This window comes from Salvelinus namaycush, chromosome 3 (assembly GCF_016432855.1).
Source record: "Salvelinus namaycush isolate Seneca chromosome 3, SaNama_1.0, whole genome shotgun sequence".
Classification (NCBI taxonomy): Eukaryota; Metazoa; Chordata; class Actinopteri; order Salmoniformes; family Salmonidae; genus Salvelinus; species Salvelinus namaycush.
The window spans coordinates 43,365,987-43,392,204 of NC_052309.1; the positions used below are offsets into that span (position 1 = coordinate 43,365,987).

Sequence of the window (26,218 nt, forward strand, 5' to 3'; positions counted from 1 at the left end):
TGTGCAGGAATTCTTCAGGTGTGCAAATGTGGTCTGCGGTTGTGAGGTCGGTTGGACGTACTGCCAAATTCTCTAAAACGACGTTGGAGGCGGTAGAGAAATTAACATTAAATTCTCTGGCAACAGCTCTCGTGGACATTCCTGCAATCAGCATGCCAATAGCACACTTCCTCAAAACTTGAAACAACTGTGGCATTGTGTTGTGTGAAACTGCACATTTAGTGGCCTTTTTTTGTCCCCAGTACAAGGTGCACCTGTGTAATGATCATACTGTTTAATCAGCTTGCTCATATGCCACACCTGTCAGGTGAAATGCTCACTAACAGTAATATAAACAAATTTGTGCACAACATTGAGAAACAAGCTTTTTGTGCGTATGAAAAATGTCTGTGATCTTTTATTTTAGCTCATGAAACATGGGATCAACACTTTACATGGTGTTTATATATATTTTTTCAGTGTAGCCATCTCTGTGATATCCAAGCCAAAGCTGCATGCATTTAACATAGCACAACCTTCAAGTATCAGACTACGTTACGTAGAATTCAACACAACCATTATGTGGTGTTCTAATAGAAAAGACACAATTATCACAGTTTTCCTACCAAAACATTTACATAGAGGAAATGTGAAATAACACAAATAAGAGGCCACTTGACCATGCCAAAATGAAGATCTATGAACTGTTGTTTTTTGTGTGTGGAGGGAGGCAGGTGCAGTGTTCTCAGTTTATAAAAAATAAAGGGAGGGAGGGTAAACTCTTCCTTGTTTGGCCCGCCCTTGTCTTAAGTTCAGACACAAGTGAATGTGATGTCCAGTCATAGTGCCCAGCCTGCTCTCCATCACTGGGGGGCCTCTGTGTTCCCTGGCTGAGGGCCTGTCTCAGGGAGCTCCAGCTTTTCACACTTAGTCAGTTTCAGGGTTAAGTGCTGGGAGATCTCATTGGGGTCGGTGTACAGTGCAGCAGGGACGTTCTGGAAGACAAGGAGGGAGATTTTGCAAATGACTAACCCTTTACAATAGCGGTATGATAGTATCAGCTGCACAGTGACATGCATGAATGATTTGGACAATATGTTTTAGACAAAACCATACATACTTTTTGGCAAAGTATGGAAATGCTGATCACTTGTGGTTAAAAGTGACCTGAGATTGGAAGTTCAAACCCTGGCCGAGTCATACCAAAGGCCTTATAGTTGAAGGCTCTTTCCTTGAGTCATAAAATTGCATTGAAATTACTTAGACACGGTGCAGTTTGGAGGTGCGGCCACTTGGGAGACAAAAGTTAGACCTCTCGCTCAAACCATTGTAATCGTTATACCTTATCCTGCACCTACTCCAAAATGTCAATGAATATTCTTATGTTACTGAATGTATCCAGAGTATTTTCAGATTTCGTGATTGACAAATGCTGTGAAAAGTTCAGCAAATGTAAAACGCCCATCAACAATTTAATGTTTGGATTCAGTCCTCTGTCAGGTGAACTCTTGTGTCCTCACCTTTGGTGAGATAATTTCCCTATAATCTTCAAAGTGTTCTTGTTCAAATGCTACACTGGTCAGACATGTTTTTTCCACGAGTGTAAGGGGGTTTAAGGATCTGAGGCATCAGTGCTTCAAGCTTTCAGGAAGGAGACGATACTAAACTTACTCTGAATTGCCAGCTGACTTCCGCTACACATGTACTCTCCAAACAGAAAATACAATTCTCACCTGCAATTCTGAAATGTTGCTTTCTCGAGTACTATACTCTCTGATCATGTAATTCTTTCCAGCCTGTAAAGAAAACCAGGGTAAGTGATGACTCATTTCATAAGTAGGCCTAGCCATTTCATTGTTGAACTTCTTAACAGTGAATATTGTCCATTTCCTGCTAAAGACATCCACAGAATATGACTGCCATGCACATCCACTCTTGTGGTTAATCGATTGTCATTTCTCAGGACAGCCCAGTCACACTTGCCTCGTGGTAGAGCCGCGTGTCGTTTATACGGATCAGAACTCCATCCACTCGCAGGAAGAACCTCAGAAGCAGGAAAAAACTGGTGGGCATCACTCTCTGTATCACACATGTGGGTAACAAGAGGATAAGTCATTCTTCAAAACCTCATCAGCCTCTCAGAGGCAAGCATTTCAGGAAATGCATTTAACATAAGTAGTTGAATAGGAAAATTGCCTTTTTTATTCCTGGTCTTACAGCCCCCGCAAGAGCATGTCCTTTGGTGCTTGTCACGGAGACAGACATATGGGGCGATGTCATCATAAAGTGTCAGTTCCTGTCTGAAATTACCACTCACTATTTTGACGCTGATCATGGACACTCCGTGGTCGTGCAGCTCGTCCTCAAACAAAAGCACGTCGTCGAAGAACATGATCTGCTCTCGCGCCTTCAGCTTCTCCATGTCAATGCGCTCCGACGTTTCTGTCGCCTGATGGAATAGCAGGTGTGTATTCATTAGTGCACACCATAGCAAAAATAAAGTATTTTGCCACGAAAATAAAAGTTTCTTATTAGACACATTCAGGTAGGACCCTCCCCATTTCAGCCCGTTTCATTCCTAGTGAATGCCCCCCAGACAAGAGACATCTTGAGACCAAAATGTTTTAGAATATTAAGCCTATGCGGAAAAACTATTGCGTTCCAGACTAACTACATTGCAGTCGTTGCATTTCATCAACCGATGGTTGTGTGACACATCCTTAACGGCGCAGTCGGGCGTCAGACTGCCATATCATATGGCGTGGTTAGATGACATGTTAATCACCTATCCAAGCAATGTGAGATCTGGCAGGCATCTGCAATAAAGTCTGTCTTAAACACAGCCAATGACTTAGGAGAAAATCTTCCACTTAGTCATGCATCGATGTCAATGTGAGTCTAAGTTAAGATTTGTCCCTTATTTTGTAATGTTTGCGTTTGGTATATTGTGTTGTATCCACAGTGTGAACCGAGAAGCCTCTCACCGTCATCTGCAGGTCCTCTCCTAACAAGGTGCCTCTGTAGTCTGTGGTATATGTCCAGTCGTAGTGTTTCACTACCTCTTTGGAGTGTTCAGAATCAGCCCTGGGAATACAGCCACATCCACTCACTGAGATCATTCTCCATAATAGGACTGATTAGGACTAAACAATTTAAAAATGCCACAGTTTTTTCTACTTCAAAAGCATTTAGACAGTGAAGGTGGCTAGTGTATTATCACAGAGGTCTTATGATATGGGTTGTACCTGCTCTCTTGCCATTCCTGTGCACAGGCCACTTTCACAGAGTCATGCATGTTGTTGACCCTCTTGAGGGCATCGATGGCATTGAACTCAATGCCATAGCCGTCTGTGTGCTGGATGCGTAGAATGTTGTCCCCAAACAGCATCTCTGGGAGCGAGGGCATGTGCATCTCCTCCCCTAACCTGGGACGAAACTGTCAAGATTGAAACCTGCACAACTAACCTCAATGTAGCTTAGTTGGTAAATTGTCGAAATTTGAATGACTAAAAGTAAGTCTAAGTCGATAAACAAGCTCCCCAATGTAGACTAAACCTTAAGAACATTAAACAGAGAATTAAAAAGACAAAGTATTTGTCACAAAATGTTGACACAAAATACTTGGAATAGCTTACCGTTCAATGTCCTTGGACTTCATAATGTGGGTTTTTGCAGCAGTCACTTTCCATGGTCCGAATGTGAAGTCTTGCTTACTGCTCTTAAACCCATGGGTCATCATGGCTGACAAATTGGCAAACATCAACTGTAAATACAGACACCAAACCCATCAGAGACAGAAGTAAAGGACGTCACGATAGCCTAGACAGCCAATAGTGGCCGCTAGATCTGCACTGTCTAGGATTTATGTGTATTCCCGGTATTACACTAGTGTCCCAGTGGACCGGCTGGTAAATAAAACATCCGTCATTCGGGCTTCTACGGCATCATTTTCCTCCTTAACTAGCTTTAATGGTGAGCCGTTGGGTAAAAATGGTACAAATGTGTAATGTCTTAATAAAACAAATTTTCCACCACCATTTTCAGATTCTGACAACTTATGCCCCACACGGATTTCCTTACGCTGTAGGTCATGTTTACGGAGTCTTGCCCCGCTACTGAACAGACAAGTGTAAGTTAGTATTTGTAACGAAAGATGAAAAAGAGCCTGTCTTGTCAGAGATGGCATTTGTTTTGTACAAATGCTAAATATGACATTTTCATTCAAGACAGGATAAATACATTGTTTCAGGTGATAAAACATGTTTTGTTACTTTTTCCTCAACTTGTTACTCTAACTTTATAGCAAGTCAAGCGAACTTGCACTGCAGAGCAGCTAGCTAGCTAAAAGCTAGGTTGATGATACCACTGTAGCAACCTCCACCTAATAATTATCATAAAATCAAACATCTTTACCATCACAATAAACTAACGGGAGGCAACAGCCATAATATAGTTGGCTTAACAGGCAATGTAACATTACTATTAAAATAGTACTCACAGGAATAGGTCATTATTTACAAATTGCTAGCTAACCCATAAAGCCATCACTGAAACCCATATATTTTCATCTTCTGTGGTTTGGTAACTTCCTGTTCTTCAATGAACTCTGGCTGGACTGAAGACGACGTAAAGTTAGAAAAGCGTCTAACAGACTGACTACACCGCTCGTGTTGCGTGCAATCTATTATTATTCAATTATTGCGCCAACGAGCGTCTGCGTTGCCAAGGGCTAAAATAGAAGTCAGTTCTATTTCTGACGCAGATCGCACTGAAAGTCCTGCCTCTCCCATCTCCTCATTGGTTTATATAAGCAGGTACCCACGTGGGATCTCCTCATTGGTTATACCCACATGGGTGACAAAGACAAAATAGGTCGGTGGCGGTAATGCACCTAATTTATGAAAGTTGCCAATCGCAATATAAAGTCAAGAGAAGAAAAAGCCTGGAAGGAGGAGAGATGACTAGAAACGATTTGGTTGACCGTTTTGTCTGTGGATTAGAGGACCTTGTGCATTTCAGGTAAAATAACAACTCAATGTTTATATCCCAGAACAAATTAGCTAGCAACAGCAAGTTAGCTAAATAGGACAAATTAGCTAGCAAGTGCAAGCTAGCTAGCTAAATTGCCATAAATGTTTAATGCTTTTCAACCTGTCCCCAAATTCATATAATTGGTTCAGGGTTTGTTTTAATATTTTAACCTGCGTGTCGTGATCGCGTTTGGTGTGGGGGGACAAAATGTAACACGGAACCCAAACCAGCTGTGCGCGTGCGCCATCGTGCATCAATATACCACAGATGATGAAAATGTATGCTTGCTCTGGCAATGCAATTCAGAGGCTCAATATGGAGGGTTTAACGCAATTGCGGAGCCTTTCAGAGGCCAAATCTAGTATTGAAATTATTGGTTGACGGTAGGTGGGGGCGGGAGGTCCTGTATAAAAACTTCCTTCCTTGACAACTTCCTTCAAGTCCGCTGCTCAGACTTCTGCGGAGGCCTTATCACAGTAAATGCTGTACGGCTACTGCAGACGCTGGATTGATCATGCAGAGCTTTTAATGTGAACAAGGCTTTGGGATTGTTGCACACCCTTGGCTGAACGCAGTGTGCAACATCCTAAATTGTCAGAAATTCCAAAAATAGCGGTGGAAAATTGTGTTTTATTAAGACAGTAAAAGTATGGATTTGCAGCCTGAATGGAGGATGCTTTATGTACAAGCCGGTCCACCGGGAATGCAATCCTAGACAATAGTGCAGATCTAGTGGCCACTATCGGATGCCTCGGCTAACGTCACGCTGCTTAGCGAGTACTACTTCCTCCTGATTCGACTCACACAGAGGCTTGAACCACAGTTTTATAACTAATCCAAGACAGGCTCTTGTTTGTCGTTTCCAATTGGAACAAATGAATCAGTGGGCAGAACAAGCAAGGAGGTGGGCAGAGTCAAGCACGAGCTAGTGAGATCCTATTGGCGTGTTCTATCATTTATTTGCATATTTCCATTATGCAACGCCTACTCCGAAGTGTGCAATACCTCAATTAGCCCATTTACTCTTCCTAAACAATGCACTTTTTGGAATCTTTGGCAAAGGGTAAAATCTACAAAACGCAGTCCACTTGTTTGTTACAGATTCTCGTTTTGGAAACAGAAAAATGTATGCAGAAAATGTGCAGAATGTCTGCCAAAATCCATCTCGCTCCATCTTCAGTGAGCTTCCTCTCACCATATTTGGTAGTGAGTGGAAACGCCAACTGGATGCTTCACATTTATACATCAGGTGAAATATCTGGCTCATTGTTCTATTGTTGCTTGACCCCAGGGCCAGAGTATGCGAGCGGAGCGGAGCGTGCCCAATTTGACTGGAGCGTGAGCGAAAATCCCAAAGGAGCGTCGGCCTGCTCCAATTTCGCTCCAATAGTGCTCACTTCATAAGCTTAGGGCATGCCCACCCCAGCATGCATTTGTAGTGTACTTGTGTGCTGCTATAGCCCCTTACTTTAGCTACTGTCATGGAGTTCGCTAGATATTTTCATACAGAAACTGATAAAACATACAGGTGCTACATCAAGGTGACTTACAAAGATGAGGACCAAGATCAAGTGAGGGAGTGCAGTGATGTAGTGTCCACAACTAAAGAATCATTTTGGGATCTGAAAAGATACTTATCCCAAAAGCATGATGGTGTACTTACTACCGGCACATGCTAAAAGAAAAGAACGAGGTGGGTAGATAAGTGTGTCATTGGAGCAAAGTATTTCTAAACTAAAAATCTGATCTCTTAAAACGATTTGTTAATTTTCGTTTTTTATCTATACAATAGGCCATAATAGATTTTTGCCCAATAGGCCTGGCATATTCCCACGTTCAAGGAGCTTTCCGTTTTGATTGGGTTATTTTGCCTTAAAACCTTTAGACCTACCTATAGAAAAAAATAAGTAGCTCTGCATCTCTGCACAGCCTGGCAAGAGTGGCCAAAAGGGTGTTTAGCATCCCCAGTGGCTCTGCAAGTGTGGAGAGGATATTCTCTGCTGTTGGCCAGCTCTCCAGGCACCATCGTATGAGCCTGAAGCCACAGACCGGCCAAACTCGTGTTTCTAAAAAATGAATTCAAAGGCACTTAGAATTAAATACAAATTAAATGAAAAATGACGAAGCAAGTCATAGCCTATATGTGCTTTGTTCCTACCAGCCTATTGTGTAGCACTCGCAAATGCTTCACAATGTATTTCTTTGTAGGCTATAGCCTTGAAATAATATAGCCTAAATAATTAATTTCCGTTCCTCCTTAGGCTCCCTGTCTGGCTCCTGACTTATTTAGAGTGTTTATTTACTGTTTAATATGACATGTAGCTTTTTGAAATTATGTTCGCTTCTTACGTTCCCCTTTCCATATTTAGTCAAATATATTTCATTGAAATCCATATAGGGGTCCAGGTAGTCACAAAAATAGATGGCTGTTGGTTAAATTGTGATTTTTAACAAAAGGAGCTTAGGAGAAGAAAAAAAACTGAGCACCGGGAGGTTTTTAGCTGAGTGGTAGGAAAGGACATGGAGCGCTGGAGTGCACATCTCAGATGAGCAGGATTTCCAACTGCTCAACTCTGCTCACATGCTCTGCCCAAGGCCTCTGCTTTTCTAGCACAGATGTCCACCCTCCTGAAGCACACGTCCGCCCTCCTGAAGTGGGACACTTCACACCTAGCTATTACAACAGAACACAATTCCTAATGATTCTCAATACCCTATGAAAATCGGTCATTAATAGTTACCACAACAAAGTCATAGACTTTGTGGGACTATGGCCCCGTAGCACTCACTTCCGTCATCATGAAGTGCATTGAGAGAGTAGTCAAGGATCATATCACCTCGACCCTACCGGACACCCTAGACCCACTCCAATTTGCTTACCGCCCCAATAGGTCCACAGACAACGCAATCGCAATCACACTGCACTAACCCATCTGGACAAGAGGAATACCTATGTAAGAATGCTGTTCATCAACTACAGCTCAGCATTTAACACCATAGTACCCTCCAAACACGCCACCCTGTACAACTGGGTCCTGGACTTCCTGACGGGAAGCCCCCAGGTGTTGAGGGTAGGAAACAACATCTCAACCCCGCTGATCCTCAACACTGGGGCCCCACAAGGATGCGTTCTCAGCCCTCTCCTGTACTCCCTGTTCACTCATGACTGCGTGGCCATGCATGCCTCCAACTCAATCATCCAGTTTGCAGACAACACTACAGTGGTAGGCTTGATTACCAACAACGACGAGACGGCCTACAGGGAGGAGGCGAGGGCCCTCGGAGTGTGGTGTCAAGAAAACAACCTCACACTCACCGTCAACAAAACAAAGGAGATGATCGTGGACTTCAGGACACAGCAGAGGGAGCACCCCCCTATCCACATCGACGGGACAGTAGTGGAGAGGTTAGTAAGTTTTAAGTTCCTCGGCGTACACATCACGGACAGACTGAATTGGTCCACCCACACAGACAGCGTGGTGAAGAAGGCGCAGCAGCACCTCTTCAACCTCAGGAGGCTGAAGAAATTCGGCTTGTCACCAAAAGCACTCACAAACTTCTACAGATGCACAATCGAGAGCATCCTGTCGGGCTGTATCACCGCCTGGTACGGCAACTGCTCCGCCCACAACCGTAAGGCTCTCCAGAGGGTAGTGAGGTCTGCACAACGCATCACCGGGGGCAAACTACCTGCCCTCCAGGACACCTACACCACCCGATGTCACAGGAAGGCCATAAAGATCATCAAGGACAACAACCACCCAAGCCACTGCCTGTTCACCCCGCTATCATCCAGAAGGCGAGGTCAGTACAGGTGCATCAAAGCAGGGACCGAGAGACTGAAAAACAGCTTCTATCTCAAGGCCATCAGACTGTTAAACAGCCACCACTAACATTTAGTGGCCGCTGACAACATACTGACTCAACTCCAGCCAATTTAATAATGGGAATTGATGGAAATTATGTAAAAATGTATCACTAGCCACTTTAAACAATGCCACTTAATTTAATGTTTACATACTCTCATTACTCATCTCATATGTATATCTATATACTGTACTCTATATCATCTACTGCATCTTGCCATCTTTATGTAATACATGTATCACTAGCCACTTTAAACTATGCCACTTTATGTTTACATACCCTACATTACTCATCTCATATGTATAGACTGTACACTATACCATCTACTGCATCTTGCCTATGCCGTTCTGTACCATCACTCATTCATATATCTTTATGTACATATTCTTTATCCCTTTACACTTGTGTGTGTATAAGGTAGTAGTTGTGGAATTGTTAGGTTAGATTACTTGTTGGTTATTACTGCATTGTCGGAACTAGAAGCACAAGCATTTCGCTACACTCGCATTAACATCTGCTAACCATGTGTATGTGACAAATAAAATTTGATTTGATCAATATATTTATATATACATATTCTTATTCATTCCTTTACACTTGTGTGTATAAGGTAGTTGTGAAATTGTTAGATTACTTGTTAGATATTACTGCATGGTCGGAACTAGAAGCACAAGCATTTCGCTACACTCGCATTAACATCTGCTAACCATGTGTATGTGACCAATAACATTTTATAAATCCAGCCTATTTCTACAATTTATTATTAAAATCTGATTTTAAACCTACCCATAACCACATTGCTAACCTTAATTTAAGGTTAGGCAAACAAAAATTACCATGAAAATCCCACCTACTTCTTGTTCAAGGCCTATACATTTATTTTTTTAATGACAAAATTCCCTATAAAAACACGCCCCTTCGATTGAGCTACGACCGAGGATCAGTACGAAGATGAGTCTGACAGTAGGAGTGGTTTTGGAAAATGTGCCTTTTTGCTGATCCATGTGCTTTCAGGGTGGGTGAAAGCAGAGTTGGATGCTGTGGAATCAGTGAGGGTAACCAGAAGTGGTCTTGTGATAATCATTTGTTTCTGCTGGTCAGAGGGAGAAGGCGCTCCGCATTAGAACGAATGGGGGCAAGAAATGTGAATTGTTTTGCACTCAAGAAAAGGGTGCCATTAAAAGGCGTGATTAATGGGGTAGCAGTAAATGTAAAAGTTGACCAACTGAAGGAGAAGATTCCCAGTGTTTGTGATGTTTTTCGCTTGGTGCGACGCACACAGGGTGGAGCGAGTGGTGAAACAGAAGAGTCATTGTTCTTTTGAGTTTTGATGTTGAGTCTTTGCTCGACAAAGTGATGTTAGGATATATAAGTTATCCTGTACGAGCTTATGTGCCAAATACATTACATTTTTACAGGTGTCAAGCTTATGGGCATGTGGCAGCAGTGTGAAGGAGGGAGGTTCCTGTGTGTGAGAAGTGTTCAGAAGGGCATGAGACAAAGGAATGTGTAGCATTAGGGAAAGTAGTGGTATGTGTTAATTGTAGGGGTGCCCATAGGGCTGGGGATCAGAAGTGAGAGGCAGGTTGAGGTTTCCAGGGTTTGAGTAGCGCAGAAGTTGTCATATGCTGAGGCAGTGAAGATAGTAGAGGAAGATGGGTTAAGGGGGAGGGATCCTGAGAAGAGTGGTGTGAGTAGTAGATCTGTACCAGTACAGAGGGATAGGCCAACAAGTGATATGTTTCAGTAAGATTGAATTTTTAGCATTTATAGCAATGGTTATCAACTGTACTGCAGGGATGGAATGTAAATTGCAGAAAATGTAGGTTGTGGTGGCAACTGCAGAGAGGGATTTCGGTGTGAGACTTCAGAAGCATTACAGGGTGTGTTAAGTGGTGGTGTCCCATCCATTCAGGTTGTTGGCCTGAGGTAGGACTAAATCGATTTAAATAGTGGAGTAGGGTGGTGTTTTATAATTTGAGTGTTGTGTTAGATGGTAGGGTATTTGTTTATTTATGTAACTCAGTGTTGTTTGTGTTGCACTGCTTTGCTTTATCTTGGCCAGGTCGCAGTTGTAAATGAGAACTTGTTCTCAACTGGCCTACCTGGTTAAATAAAGGTGAAATAAATAAATAAGGGAGTTGTACAGTCTAGTAGGTGGAGGTAATGCAACATTTATTGGATAACAATTGCCATTAAACCTCATAGAAGAACAGCTATGACCGGAAGTTATTTTTGAGCAGGTTATAAATTACGCAGCAGGTTAAGATAATTAAACAAGCAGGTTTGAAGAATTTGGTTAAGATTAGGGAAAACCAGGAAGTAGGCGGGGCTCATCATAGCGGCCAACGTTTAACTATTGCAAAATGCAATGCTATATAAAAGAAGCAGCAGGTAGCTGACAAACGGGCATGAATGTTTATTCAAAAGGAGCCGCAAACAACCATGCAATAACTAGATCAAGCATCCCACAAACGTATTTATCTAGCTGGCTAACACCAGCTACGTTGGCTGCGCCGCCGGCTTGTTTTGTGACAAGCTGGCTGGCTCACCATCACCATATAAGCTTGTTATCTTAACTTCGGTACTAATGGATAGCCATCCCAAATGAATAACCTACAGAAAAGACACATCATTGAAATTAAAATCAGATATTACATTAAAAAGATAGCTAAAAGTACACAACTTACTCCAGTATTTTGATCGTCAGCTAACGTCCATGAAAGAGAGAGCTTCACAGAAATGCTTCCGACGTACTTTTCATTATTGTATTATATGGTTCCGCATCATTTAGCCATATACTAGCTGCTTTGTAAGACAGGTCCCAAAAATGAATTGAACAGAAATAAAAAATGTAAGAAAATATTATCGTAGAAATGTTTTCATATTTATTTATTTTTTACTTTAAGTGTATGGCAGCTTTACTTTTTATATGTTGTGGTGATATTCTGCGCTGTCACCCAGACATGGGAGAGAGAAGATGACTGGTATCAATGACATAATCAGAGGCATTACAGTCAAGTGTTCCAAACAAAATGGTAGTTGTGAGAATGTCCTAAGTAATTGATCCCATCCTAGGATTTGGTACAGTGGGTGGTACTGTCTATGGCCCGATTGGTACAGTACAGCTTTGATTTATTTATTTAACCTTTATTTAAACTAGGCAAGTCAGTTTAGAACAAATTCATATATACAATGACAGCCTACACTGGCAAAACCCGGACGATGCTGGGCCAATTGTGCACTGCCCTATGGGCCTCCCAATCACAGCCGGTTGTGATTCCGCCTAGATTCGAACGAGGGTGTCTGTAGTGACACCTCATGTACTGAGATGCAGTGTCTTTAGACAGCTGCGCCACTCGGGAGCCCCTTGTCTATGTATGTATGGCAGTGTAGAGAGTGATTGAATAAGTCCCCTACAAAAAGCCTGACCCATAACCTACGTTATATGTTTATGACTCGTACTGTAGTTGGAAATGTGCGATAACAGTGAAGGTTTTATTAAATTTGTACTGTTTTCTAACGCATTCTAATCAAATCAGTGTATTAGTCACAAGCTTACTTAACCCTAACCAGCAATGCAGTTTAAAAAATAAGAATAAGAAATAAAAGGTACAAGTAATTAAAGAGCAGCAGTAAAATAACAATAACGAGACTATATACAGGGGGTACCGGTACAGAGTCAATGTGTGGGGGCACCAGTTAGTCGAGGTAATTGAGGTAATATGTACATGTAGGTAGAGTTATTAAAGAGACTATGCATAGATAATAACAGAGAGTAGCAGCGGTGTAAAATAGGTGGTGGAGAGGGGGGTTGGCAATGCAAATAAGCCATTGGATTAGATGTTCAGGAGTCTTATGGCTTGGGGGTAGAAGCTGTTTAGAAGCCTCTGGACCTAGACTTGGCACTCCAGTATCACTTGCCGTGTTGTAGCAGAGAGAACAGTCTATGACTAGGGTGGCTGGAGTCTTTGACAATTTTTAGGGCCTTCCTCTGACACCACTTGGTATAGAGGTCCTGGGTGGCAGGAAGCTTGGCCCAGTGATGTACTTGGCCGTACGCACTACAGTTGCCATACCAGGCAGTGATGCAACCAGTCAGGATGCTCTTGATGGTGCAGCTGTAGAACCTTTTGAGGATCTGAGGACCCATGTGAAATCTTTTGAGTCTCCTGAGGGGGAATAGGTTTTGTCATGCCCTCTTCACAACTATCTTGGTATGCTTGGACCATGTTAGTTTGATGGTGATGTGGATACCAAGGAACTTGAAGCTCTCAACCTGCTCCACTACAGCCCTGTCGATGAGAATGGGGGCATGCTCGGTCCTCGTTTTCCTGTCGTACACAATCATCTCCTTTGTCTTGATCACGTTGAGGGAGAGGTTATTGTCCTGGCACCACACAGCCAGGTCTCTGACCTCCTCCCTATAGGCTGTCTCGTCATTGTCGGTGATCAGGCCTACCACTGTTGTGTCATCGGCAAACTTAATGATGGTGTTGGAGTTGTACCTGGCCGTGCAGTCATGAGTGAACAGGGAGTACAGGAGGGGACTGCGCATGCACCCCTGAGGGACCCATGTGTTCATGATCAGCGTGGCGGATATGTTGTTACCTACTCTGACCACCTGGGTGCGGCCAGTCAGGAAGTCCAGGATCTAGTTGTAGAGGGAGGTGTTTAGTCCCAGGGTCCTGAGCTTATTAATGAGCTTTGAGTGCACTATGGTGTTGAGCTGTAGTCAATGAATAGCAGTCTCACATATGTGTTTCTTTTGTCCAGGTGGGAAAAGGAAGTGTGGAGTGCAATCTGTGGATCTTTTGGGGCAGTATGCAAATTGGAGTGGGTCTAGGGTTTCTGGGATAATGTGTTGATGTGAGCCATGACCAGCCTTTCAAAGCACTTCATGTCTACAAACGCGAGTTCTACGGGTTGGTAGTCATTTAGGCAGGTTACCTTAGTGTTGTTGGGCACAGGGACTATGGTGGTCTGCTTAAAACATGTTGGTATTATAGACTCGGACAGGGAGAGGTTGAAAATGTAATTGAAGACACTTGCCAGTCCAGTTGGTCAGCGCATGCTCGCAGTACATGTCCTGGTAATCCGTCTGGCCCTGCGGCCTTGTGAATGTTGACCTGTTTAAAGGTCTTACTCACATCGACTGCGGAGAGCGTGATCACACAGTCGTTCGGAAAACCTGGTGCTCTCATGCATGTTTCAGTGTTATTTACCTCGAAGCGAGCATAGAAGGCATTTAGCTCATCTGGTAGCCTCGTGTCACTTGGCAGCTCTCAGCTGTGCTTCTCTTTGTAGTCAGTAATGGTTTGCAAGCCCTGCCACATCCGACGAGCGTCGGAGCTGGTGTAGTACGATTCGATCTTAGTCCTGTATTGACGCTTGCCTGTTTGATGGCTCGTTGTAGGGCATAGCGGGATTTTTTATAAGCTTCCGGGTTAGAGTCCCGCTCCTTGAAAGCGGCAGTTCTAGCCTTTAGCTCAGTGCGGATGTTGCCTGTAATCCATGGCTTTTGGTTGGGGTATGTACATACGGTCACTGTGGGGACGACATCATCAATGCACTTATTGATGAAGCCAGTGACTGATGTGGTGTACTCCTCAATGCCATCAGAAGAATCCCTGAACATATTCCAGTCTTTGCTAGCAAAACAATCCTGTAGCTTAGCATCTGCTTCATCTGAGCACTTTTTTATTGACCGAGTCACTGGTGCTTCCTGCGTTAATTTTTGCTTGTAAGAAGGAATCAGGAGGATAGAATTATGGTCAGATTTGCCAAATGGAGGGCGAGGGAGAGCTTTGTACGTGTCTCTGTGTGTGGAGTAAAGGTGGTCTAGAGTTTTTTTCCCTCTGGTTGCACATTTAACATGCTGATAGAAATGTGGTAAAACGGCTTTAAGTTTCCCTGCATTAAAGTCTCTGGCCACTAGGAGCGTCGCCTCTAGATGAGCGTTTTCCTGTTTGCTTATGGTGGAATACAGCTCATTGAGTGCGGTCTTAGTTCGATTATCGGTCTGTGGTGGTATGTAGGCAGCTCCCAGGATTTTGTTTAAGTGAAGCTCATTTACTACATTTCTATGCAATTCCAAAACTTTACAATGCTTTTTGGAGAACAGAAAACACAAGCCAAAATGACCTCAGCCATTATCACCTTAGCTGCTGTAGGTTCATTCACCTCCATCAGGCTTAAATTGTTTACTTGCTAGTTAGGTTGGTAAATAAGGCTAAACTGTAACATTAGCAAGAAAAACACATTTTAGCTAACTGACTTTAGCTTGCATCACATTTAGTATTTCATTAATTATTTAGACTAGCTGCTGTAACGCTTGTCGTCTGGAGTAGAAGAAGAGGACCAAGGTGCAGCGTGGTAAGTGTTCATATTCTTTAATTCAATATGCAACACTAAACAAAACAACAAACACGACAAAGAAACAGTCCTGAAAGGTGAAACAAACACTAAACAGGAAACAACCACCCACAAACACAGGTGGGAACAGGCTACCTAAATATGATTCTCAATCAGAGACAATGAAAGACAGCTGCCTCTGATTGAGAACCATACCAGGCCAAACACACAGAAATACAACTCAAGGACAACATAGAACACCAGACATAGAATGCCCACCGAAACTCACGCCCTGACCAACCAAAACAGAGACATAAAAAGGATCTCTAAGGTCAGGACATGACAGCTGAAAAAGGGCATTAATATGCTAAATGAATAACTTGCTATCTATATTCAACTTACCTTGTTTTGCTTTGTTGCTGCTCATTCCTGCAGAATTTTGTTCTTCCCTTTTTGTTCTTGCCTCACTTTTTTCCCCCTCAAATGTTTTAGAATCCCGTCACATGACACGTTTACTCCCCCGCCTGCTCTGTTTGGTATTCCCGCCTCCTCCTGTCCATTTTCATTGTTTGCCTGACACAACCAATAATTATCCTTTCTGCTCTGAGAACACATTTGAGTAAGTAAAACTTCCATTAGTCAATGAGATTCACAAACAGTTGGATATTCAAATGAGCTCCTCCCACATTGGGGCACTGGGGCAGACTGCCTGAGCCCGGCTAAATAGTATGGATGTTTTGGAAATACAGATGGCACTACTACGTACTAGGGCACTTTATTAGAACAGCAATAAATGCAGGCTCATTATTTCACAAGCGTGAGCCATTTCTGTCCTTTGCTTTGTCACTATGTTATTGATATTTCCGTTGTAAGCCACATAATAAGCTAGTCGTGAAGCTAGCTAACTACTACTGCTATCTATCAGTCAATAACAGTTAACTAGATTTCCTCTTCACATAAAACTTTTAGCAACAAACCACATGATATAAAATAGAAGAGAATGGTGAGATTGTTGTTGTGTAGAGGATTTGCTTTGACATTATTCAGGGTTTCAGATAGCCGCTAATAGCCGGCTTTTGACCAATAAAAAAATAGAAAAGGCGGTAAATAAAATTGTCTCATTGTCCGGGAGAAGAAGAAAAGTGCGACATTTTTTGGCTATTCATTGATGGAAATACCAGACTGTGAAAATACATTTGACTGGTCATGCTTATCAGTCTATAGGCTAATTTGCATAATGTTGTGGAATAAATTGGAGCATGCACAGTATATTCGTTATGTATCTTATTTATCACACACATACAGCATACAGATACAGAGCCTTTGAGCAAAAAATCTGTCAGACAGTGTGGGAGCTGCTGTTACAGCATCTCAATCTGGAAATGCATAGGCAACGGAAGGCGGCTTCATCAGCATGTCACACACCACTGTGCAATGAGCTGGAGGCAACATGCATTTTGAAAACATAAAGCTACTTAATAGTTTGAAACTTGAACCTTTTACTACATATTATGAGGCATGTCTTACCTTGCTTCAAAGTACCCTCGGCAAAATCAGACCATATCTGTGGAGGCAATTATTTTATATAAACTTTCTTCATTGTCCAGTAGCCAAAGGCACAATCCTAGTCATATTAGCAACCTATACTAGGTGTTGCATAGAAGAGCTCCCCTCTTTCAAATTTTCGAATGGATATTTTCATCTCTGTCACATAAAACCGTTGGCATGTGCAGTTCGCTTTTAACAACAGTGTTTTATCGCTAGTTGCATTGTGGAACATACATTCACAAGCAGCCTACCACCTTGTGCGCATTGCTGTGCTTATAATGTGAATAAAAAATAATTTATTAACATTTTAAGCTAAATGTCCTGTTGTGTTCCATCAGACTCATTGCTTGAAAAAAATAATAAGAATTGTAGCCTAGGCCTACTGGTTGTATGAATTTGGGATCTATCGTCCCACAACTGTCCCAGAGTCTGTTTGGAATAGGCTATTTCATTCTTGACAAGCTTAACCCAACGATAGAATGTCACAAGTGTTTCCCTAAAAGCTGTCTTGGTTTAAACATCTTATATTGTACAGAAAGTGAATAGCTTAATCAATTGATAGTGAAATAATTAGATTACTTCCAAAGCAAAGTAAAAAAAAATGTCTCCTCAGCTGTAGAAGGTTGTAGCCTCTGAATGTCAAAGAAACAAAACAATGTTATCCCCATATGCTTTCACGGGTATTTTACAGCTTGTTTGTAGCATAAAGCATCGCGGACCAAAGCGCTGTTATAAATCACTTTATATAAATCTGATCCGTTTGATTTTTTTCAAAATCTTAAGCTAACAAGGGGTAGGCCTGTGGTTTTTGCCATTTTCTTTAATAAAAGGCAGGCCTATGGCATACCCTCTCATCAACCTGATCTCAGAGCATTTCGTATTATTCTGAACATAAATCCGAGACACTCCATTTAGTATTATATATTACATTTGGTATGGTTACTAAGACAGATGGTTGCTAATTCAAAAGTAGGGTGGTTGGTGGGGGTGACATTAAACGCAAATGTCTAGCAACCCAAAGACTGAGGGTTCCCATCTTATCACAGACAGTTTTAGAAAATTGGCAACTTTTCAACTACTTACTACTTTTGAACTACTTAGAAAGTACTTAGCATGTTAGCTGACCCTTCCCCTAAACCTAACCTTAACCCTGTTTGCTAACCCTTCCCCCAACCTTAACCCTTTAAAGTAACTCATAAACTTAACCCTAACCCCTAACCCTAACTCCTAGCCTAGCTAACGTTAGCCATCTAGCTAGAATTCGTAACATATCATACCTTTACACATTTGTAACATATAACACATTTTGTAAATTCTTAACATATTGTACGTTTTGCAAATTCGTAACATATAATACGAATTGTAATTTGTAACATCTATTAATGCATCCACATATTAATACATACCATACAAAACGTAACATATCACACTTAACAGCCCTTCACTGACACAGGGGTAGGCTATTTAAATAGTGCATTGTGGGTGGGGGAATTGGCCGATAAATCTATGCCTATAGCAGCTATAGCCCAATTTCCAACAATATGTTTCAGGGCAAGAAACATATTGTTTTTATTCAAATCTATTTTAGTAGAAGCAAGCCATCAAAATTGACCTCAGGTCCTCCTTCTCATCTTCTCGCTCTCCTTCTCAAACCGAACAGTCCTCCTGCAATACTTTTCTGGACTAGGCCTAATAAAAAATAGTTTTCTGAAGAAGCCTTGGACTCTCCTCCTGAACTGCCATTGTAGGCCTACACAGCACAGCATTGGTTAGACAGCACACAAAAAAGGTTTTGATCAGCAAGATCAGAGCAGGCTTAGGGTTGGAATATCCATTGCAGTGTGTAATACAGCCTAGTTTAATTTACACCATCCCAGCAGCTATCTTACAAATATTACTTTGCTCTGTCCTTCTCTGAGCTTGCACTTCATAACCTATAGGCTATGGATCATTTGATTGAGATCACACTATAGGCGCACTTGATATTGCACAGCCAGCGGAGAATCAGAGATGAGGGGCAACATCCATATATAGCCTAATACGCAACTTATTCTAAAATGTTATCAATTACAAATGACATGACCTTGCCCTGGACTAGATACAAAAATACTAAAATCCTCCCCTTGCCTAAAATTGAAAAAGCACGACCCTCCCCCCTTTTCCTTCCTGTACCAATTCTGCAGGCCAACTCTTACAAACCACGTAATTTGAAATAGAAGATGAGGCAACAACATTATTTCAGGGTAAGTTAACAGAATATGAACTTTTAAAAGTGTCATTTTCACTGTACAGTTACTTTAAATAAAGCACACAATAAACTGGCATTTTTATCTCCCTAACAGATCCACAGATGACACAATTGCCATTGCACTGCACACTGCCCTATCCCACCTAGCAAGAGGAATGCCTATGTAAGAATGCTGTTCATCGACAACAGCTCAGCTTTCAACACTATAGTGCCCTCCAAGCTCATCACTAAGCTCAGGGCCCTGGTTCTGAACACCTCCCTGTGCAACTGGGTCCTAGACTTCGTAATGGGCCAATCCCAGGTGGTTAAGGTAGGCAACAACACCAACGATCCTCAACACATGTGCCCCACAGGGGTGCGTGCTCAGCCCCCTTCTGTACTCCCTATTTACTCATGACTGTGTGGCTACCAATGTCTCCAACGTAATCAATATGTTTGCTGATGATACAACAGTGGTAGGCCTGATTACCAACAACGACAAGACAACCTACAGGGAAGAGGTGAGAGCTTTGGTAGATTGGTGACAGGAAAATAACCTCTCCGTCAATGTACACAAAATGAAGGAGCTGATCGTGGACTACGGCAGACAGCAGAGAGAGCACATCACACATCACTGAGACGTACACATTACTGAGGACCTGCAATTGGGTATTGGACTTTCTGACGGGCCGACCCCAGGTGGTGAAGGTAGGAAACAACATCTGCACTTCGCTAACCCTCAACACTGGGGCCCCAGAAGGGTGTTTGTTCAGCCTCCCTCCTGTACTCCCTGTTTACCCACGACTGCGTGGCCATGCGCGCCTCCAACTCAATCATCAGGTTTGCAGACGACACAACAGTAGTGGGCTTGATTACCAACAATGACGAGACAGCCTACAGGGAGGAGGTGAGGGCACTCCGAGTGTGGTGTCAGGAAAACAACCTCTCCCTCAAGATCAACAAAACAAAGGAGATGATCGTGGACTTCAGGGAACAGCAGAGGGAGCACCCCCCTATCCACATCAAAGGGACAGCAGTGGAGAAGGTGGAAAGTTGTAAGTTCCTTGGCGTACACATCACAGACAAACTGAAATGGTCCACCCACACAGACAGTGTGGTGAAGAAGGTGCAACATCCTGACAAACTTTTACAGATGCACAATTGAGAGCATCTTGTCGGGCTGTATCACAGCCTGGTACGGCACCTGCTCCGCCCACAACCGCAAGGCTCTCCAGAGGGTGGTGCGGTCTGCACAACGCATCACAGAGGGCAAACTACCTGCCCTCCAAGACACTTACACCACCCGATGTCACAGGAAGGCCAAAAAGATCATTAAGGACAACAACCACCCGAGCCTCTGACTGTTCACACCAATACCATCCAGAAGGCGAGGTCAGTACAGGTGCATCAAAGCTGGAACCGAGAGACTGAAAAACAGCTTCTATCTCAAGGCTATCAGACTGCTAAACAGCAATCGCTAACTCAGAGAGGCTGCTGCCTACATTGAGACAAAATCACTGGCCACTTTAATAAATGGATCACTAGACACTTTAAACAATGCCACTTTAAATAATGCCACTTTAACAATGTTTACATATCTTACATTAATCATATCAAATGTATATACCATCTTTGCATCTTGCCTATGACGCTCGGCCATCGCTCATCCATATATTTATATGTACATATTCTCATTCACCCCTTTAGATTTGTGTGTATTAGGTAGTTGTTGGGGAATTGTTAGATTACTTGTTAGATATTACCGCACTGTCGGAACTAGAAGCACAAGCATTTCGCTACACTCGCAATAACATCTGCTAACCGTGTGTATGTTACCAATACGATTTGATTTGATTTGAAATGTCCCCTTCACACTGACAGCGTGGTGAAGAAGATGCAACAGCACCTCTTCAACCTAATGAGGCAAAATACATTTTGCTTGGACCCCAAGACCCTCACGGATTTCTACAGATGCACCATTGAGAGCATTCTGCCGGGCTGTATCAACGCCTGGTATGGCAACTACACAACCCGCAATCACAGGGCTCTCCAGAGGGTGGTGCGGTTAGCCCAACGCATCATCGGGGGCACACTGCCTGCCCTTCAGGACATCTAAGGCAATCAGTGTCACAGGAAGGCCAAGAAGATCATCAAGTACCTCAGCCACCCCAGTCAATGCATGTTGATAAATCAAACACTGATAAACTCCTGTATCTGTTAGGCGAAATACCTCCGTGTGCAATCACAGCAGCAAGATAGGTAGCCCATTTCCATGAGATATGGGCAACCAGCGGAGCACGAACAACATCATAAATACCACTAATATTTAACTGTTTATTTATCTTCCCCTACTATTCGTACAACAACTATTTGCACATTGCTAAAACACTGTATATAGCTGATAATATAACACTTGAAAGGTTCTTTATCTATTTGAAACTTTTTTGAGTGCAATATTTACTGTTCAATTCTAATAGTTTTTTGTGGATATTGTTTTGTGTCTTCTCACTTGCTTGTTTATTTCACTTGCTTTGGCAATGTAAACACGTTTCCCATGCAAATAAAGGCCATTTAAATTGAATTAAACAGCTTCTATCTCCAGGCCCTCAAACTGGCCCGGCCTTTGACCAAGTACACTGCCCTGAACCTTAGACAATGTCACTAGCCGGCTTTCACCCTTTATTCTACCCTGCACCTTATAGACTGCTGAACTATGTACATACAATCATTGAACACTGGTCACTTTAATAATGTTTACATACTGTTTTACCCACTTGAATGTACAGTACCAGTCCAAAGTTTGGACACACCTACACATTCAAGGGTTTTTCTTTATTTTTACTATTTTCTACATTGTAGAATAATAGTGAAGACATCAAAACTATCAAATAACACAAATGGAAACATGTAGTAATCAAAAAGTGTTAAACATATGAACATATATTTTAGATTCTTCAAAGTAGCCATCCTTTGCCTTGCTGACAACTTTGTACACTCTTGGCATTCTCTCATACAGCTTCACCTGGAATGCTTTTCCAACTGTCTTGAAGGAGTTCCCACATATGCTGGGCACTTGTTGGCTACGTTTCCTTTACTCTGCGGTCCAACTCATCCCAAACCATCTCAATTGGGTTGAGGTCGGGTGATTGTGGAGGCCTGGTCATCTGATACAACACTCCATCACTCTCCTTCTTGGTCAAATAGCCCATACACAGCCTGGAGGTGTGTTGGGTCATTGTCCTGTTGAAAAACAATGATAGTCCAACTAAGTGCAAACCAGATGGGATGGCGTATCGCTGCAGAATGCTGTGGTAGCCATGCTGGTTAAATGTGCCATGATTTCTAAATAAATTATAGACAGTGTAACCAGCAAAGCACCATCACACCTCCATTCTTCACGGTGAGAACCACACGTAGGGAGATAATCCGTTCACCTACTCTGCACCTCACAAACACACGGCGGTTGGAACCAAAAATCTAAAGTTTGGACTCATCAGACCAAAGGACAGATTTCCACCAGTCTAATGTCCATTGCTCTTGTTTCTTGGCCCCAGCAAGTCTCTTCTACTTATTGGTGTCCTTTAGTAGTGGTTTCTTGAAAGCAATTTGACCATGAAGGCCTGATTCCCGCAGTCTCCTCTGAACAGTTGTGTAACGATGTGCGCTGGGAGTTGGGAAGCAAGTTCAGAGAGTGAGTGTTTTAATACATAAAACGCAACTAAATACAAAACAAGAAACACAAACAGCGCACAGAAATGACACTGGAACAGAAACAATTACACCTGAGGAAGGAACCCCAAGGGGAGTGACATATATAGAAAGGTAATCAAGGAGGTGATGGAGTCCAGGTGAGTGTCATAATGCGCTGATGCGCGTAACAATGGTGACAGGAGTTCACCAGAACAAGCAACCTGGTGACCTAGAGGCCAGGGAGGGAGCACACTTGACAGTGTGCGGCTCCAGCCGCAGGACACAGACCGAGATGACGATCCCGGGGATCAGGAGCGGACCGGTCACATCTGCTAAGGCGCAGACACCTGTTGATCCAACTTAGGCGCGGGAGCATTTCGACCTAGAGCGCCTGAGAGAGAGCATACGTGACGGTACCCCCTCCCCGGTGCGTTCGGCTCCAACCCCAGGACGCCAACCACAGGGACGATCTCGGGGATTAGGAGCGGACCGTTCACCTCCGCTGAGGGGCAGAAACCTGACAAACCGGCTGAGGCGGGAGAACCTGATGAGCTGGCTGAGACCTCCCCGGTAGCCTTGGTCGAGGCACGGGAACCTGTTCACCCAGCTGAGGCATGACAGCCTGTTGAGTCAGCTGAAGCATGGGAGCCTATCGATCCCGCTGAGGTATGGAAACCGGTCGAGCCAGCTGAGGCAGGGGAACACGTCGAACCCACCAAGGCATTGGAATCTGACAAACCGGCTGAGGCCTCCCAGGTAGCTCCGGTTCTGACATCTGGACCTGACATCACCTTCAAAACAAACAAAAAAACACTCCCTGATGCTTCCCTTTGGTGAGGAGTCATTTTGTAACGATGTGCTCTGAGAGTCGGGAAGCAAGTTCAGGGAGTGAGTAATTTAATAAATAAACGCAATTACATACAAACAGAAACACAAACACCTTGCCTTTTTTCCCCATCATCAGCCAGCCTTAGCTCGGACAACACCTACCAGTCTGCACAGTGCGATATCAACCCAGAGCATATCGGACTGCTTCTCTCTACCATATCACCGGATTCCTGCCGCTCTGGATCATTACACCGGATCATTACTCCAGATCCAGCTAGCTAGCTGCAAACGAGTGGCTACTGTTAGCTAACACCCCCTAAGCAATCACCAGCTAGCCTTGAGGCCCATATACCAGCTAATTCTAGGGCTACAATACCTCCTTAGCCAATTGGCCTGGACCCTTTATTGTCGACAATGAGACCCGCCGATCCATTACGACTGGACTGCCGACGTGATCGCCCGATGTGGTCTCAACAGGCTATTCTGTTACGATGTCCCCGAAGAACCAGCTACTAGCCCTGGCCTGCTAGCTTTTCAGAACGCTGTGTCCCCTGCTCGCCTAGCGTAGTAGTGACTACCGAACAGCACCCTGACTCACCTATTGCTGCTCTTTTGACCCTATGATCACTCGACTACACAGCTGACGTCCCCTGGACTATTTCAATAACACATACCTCATTTGGTTTACCGGTCGGCCTCAGCCTCGAACTCAGGTCCTGTATGTACCTAACTGACCCGCTCTGCCCATTCATCGCCATTTACCCGTTGCAGTCTTAACTCTCCTGATCAACACCTATGAATTCTTTATGCCTCTCTCTAATGTCAATATGCCTTGTCTACTACTGTCTTGGCTAGTTTTTACTGTTTTATTTCACTGTACAGACTTCAGTCCTGCTCAAAATGCCTTAGATAGCTCTTTCCTCCCATCCCACATACATGTGGTGACCTCACCTGGCTTAACTTGTCTCTCCAGAGACGAAACCTCTCCAATCGTCACTCAACACCTTGGTTTTACCTCCACTGTACTCACATCCTACCATACCCTTGTCTGTACATTATGCCTTGAATCTATTCCACCACGCCCAGAAATCTGCTCCTTTTATTCTCTGTCTCCAACGCACTAGACAACAATTTCTTATAGCCTTTAGCCGTACCCTTATCCTACTCCTCCTCTGTTCCTCTGGTGATGTAGAGGTTAACCCAGGCCCTGTAGCCCCTAGTTCCACTCCTATTCCGCAGGCGCTATCATTTGTTGATTTCTGTAACCGCAAAAGCCTTGGTTTCATGCATGTTAACATCAGAAGCCTCCATCCTAAGTTTGTTTTATGCACTGCTTTACCACACTCCGCCAACCCTGATGTCCTAGCAGTGTCTGAATCCAACATTTTTCTCCAAGATAGAACTGCCAAAGGAGGTAGAGTTGCAATCTACTGCAGAGATAGCCTGCAGAGTTCTGTCATGCTATCCAGGTCTGTACCCAAACAGTTCGAGCTTCTACTTTTAAAAATCCACCTTTCCAGAAACAAGTCTCTCACTGTTGCCGCTTGTTTATAGACCCCCCTCAGCCCCCAGCTGTGCCCTGGACACTAAATGTGAATTAATTGCCCCCCATTTATCTTCAGAGTTTGTATTGTTAGGTGACCTAAACTGGGATATGCGTAACACCCCGGCCGTCCTACAATCTAAACTAGATGCCCTCAATCTCATACAAATTATCATGGAACCCACCAGGTACAACCCTAAATCCGTAAACACGGGCACCCTCATAGATATCATCCTGACCAACCTGCCCTCTAAATACACCTCTGCTGTCTACAACCAGGATCTCAGCGATCACTGCCTCATTGCCTTTGTCCGTAATGGGTCCACTTTCAAACGACCACCCCTCATCACTGTCAAACGCTCCCTGAAACACTTCAGCAAGCAGGCCTTTCCAATCGACCTGGCCCGGGTATCCTGGAAGGATATTGACCTCATTCCATCAGTAGAGGATGCCTGGTTATTCTTTAAAAATGCTTTCCTCACCATCTTAAATAAGCAAGCCCCATTTAAGAATTGTAGAACTAAGAACAGATATAGCCCTTGGTTCACTACAGACCTCACTGCCCTTGACCAGCACAAAAACATCCTGTGGCGTACTGCATTAGCATCGAATAGCCCCCGCGATATGCAACTTTTCAGGGAAGTTAGGAACCAATATACACAGGCAGTTAGGAAAGCAAAGGCTAGCTTTTTCAAAAATAAATTTGTATCCTGTCGCACAAACTCCAAAAAGTTCTGGGACACTGTAAAGTCCATGGAGAATAAGAGCACCTCCTCGCAGCTGCCCACTGCACTGAGGCTAGGAAACACTGTCACCACCGATAAATTTACAACAATCAAGAATTTCAAGAAGCATTTTTCTACGGCTGGCCATGCTTTCCATCTAGCTACCCCTACCCTGGTCAACAGCTCTGCAACCCCCACAGCAACTTGCAGAAGCCTCCCCCATTTATCCTTCACCCAAATCTAGATAGCTAATGTTCTGAAAGAGCTGCAAAATATGGACCCCTACAAATCAGCTGGGCTAGACAATCTGGACCCTCTCTTTCTAAAATTATACGCCGCAATTGTTGCAACCGCTATTACTAGCCTGTTCAACCTCTCTTTCATATTGTCTGAGATCCCTAAAGATTGGAAAGCGGGGGCCTCCCG

The 26,218-nt window shown here is 43.4% G+C and overlaps 1 protein-coding gene across 1 annotated transcript; it reads right to left on the reverse strand.

The window, feature by feature from the left end:
- Positions 1-370: 370 nt before the first annotated feature.
- On the reverse strand, positions 371-11,609 carry LOC120044374 (TIP41-like protein). Its single transcript, XM_038989000.1, has 8 exons — positions 11,568-11,609; positions 3,615-3,742; positions 3,225-3,404; positions 2,964-3,063; positions 2,297-2,428; positions 1,963-2,058; positions 1,713-1,775; positions 371-974 (listed from the first exon to the last, which is right to left on the reverse strand). Exons 2-8 carry the CDS (start codon positions 3,737-3,739, stop codon positions 843-845), a joined length of 828 nt encoding a protein of 275 aa, XP_038844928.1. The 5' UTR covers positions 3,740-3,742; positions 11,568-11,609; the 3' UTR covers positions 371-842.
- Positions 11,610-26,218: the final 14,609 nt, after the last annotated feature.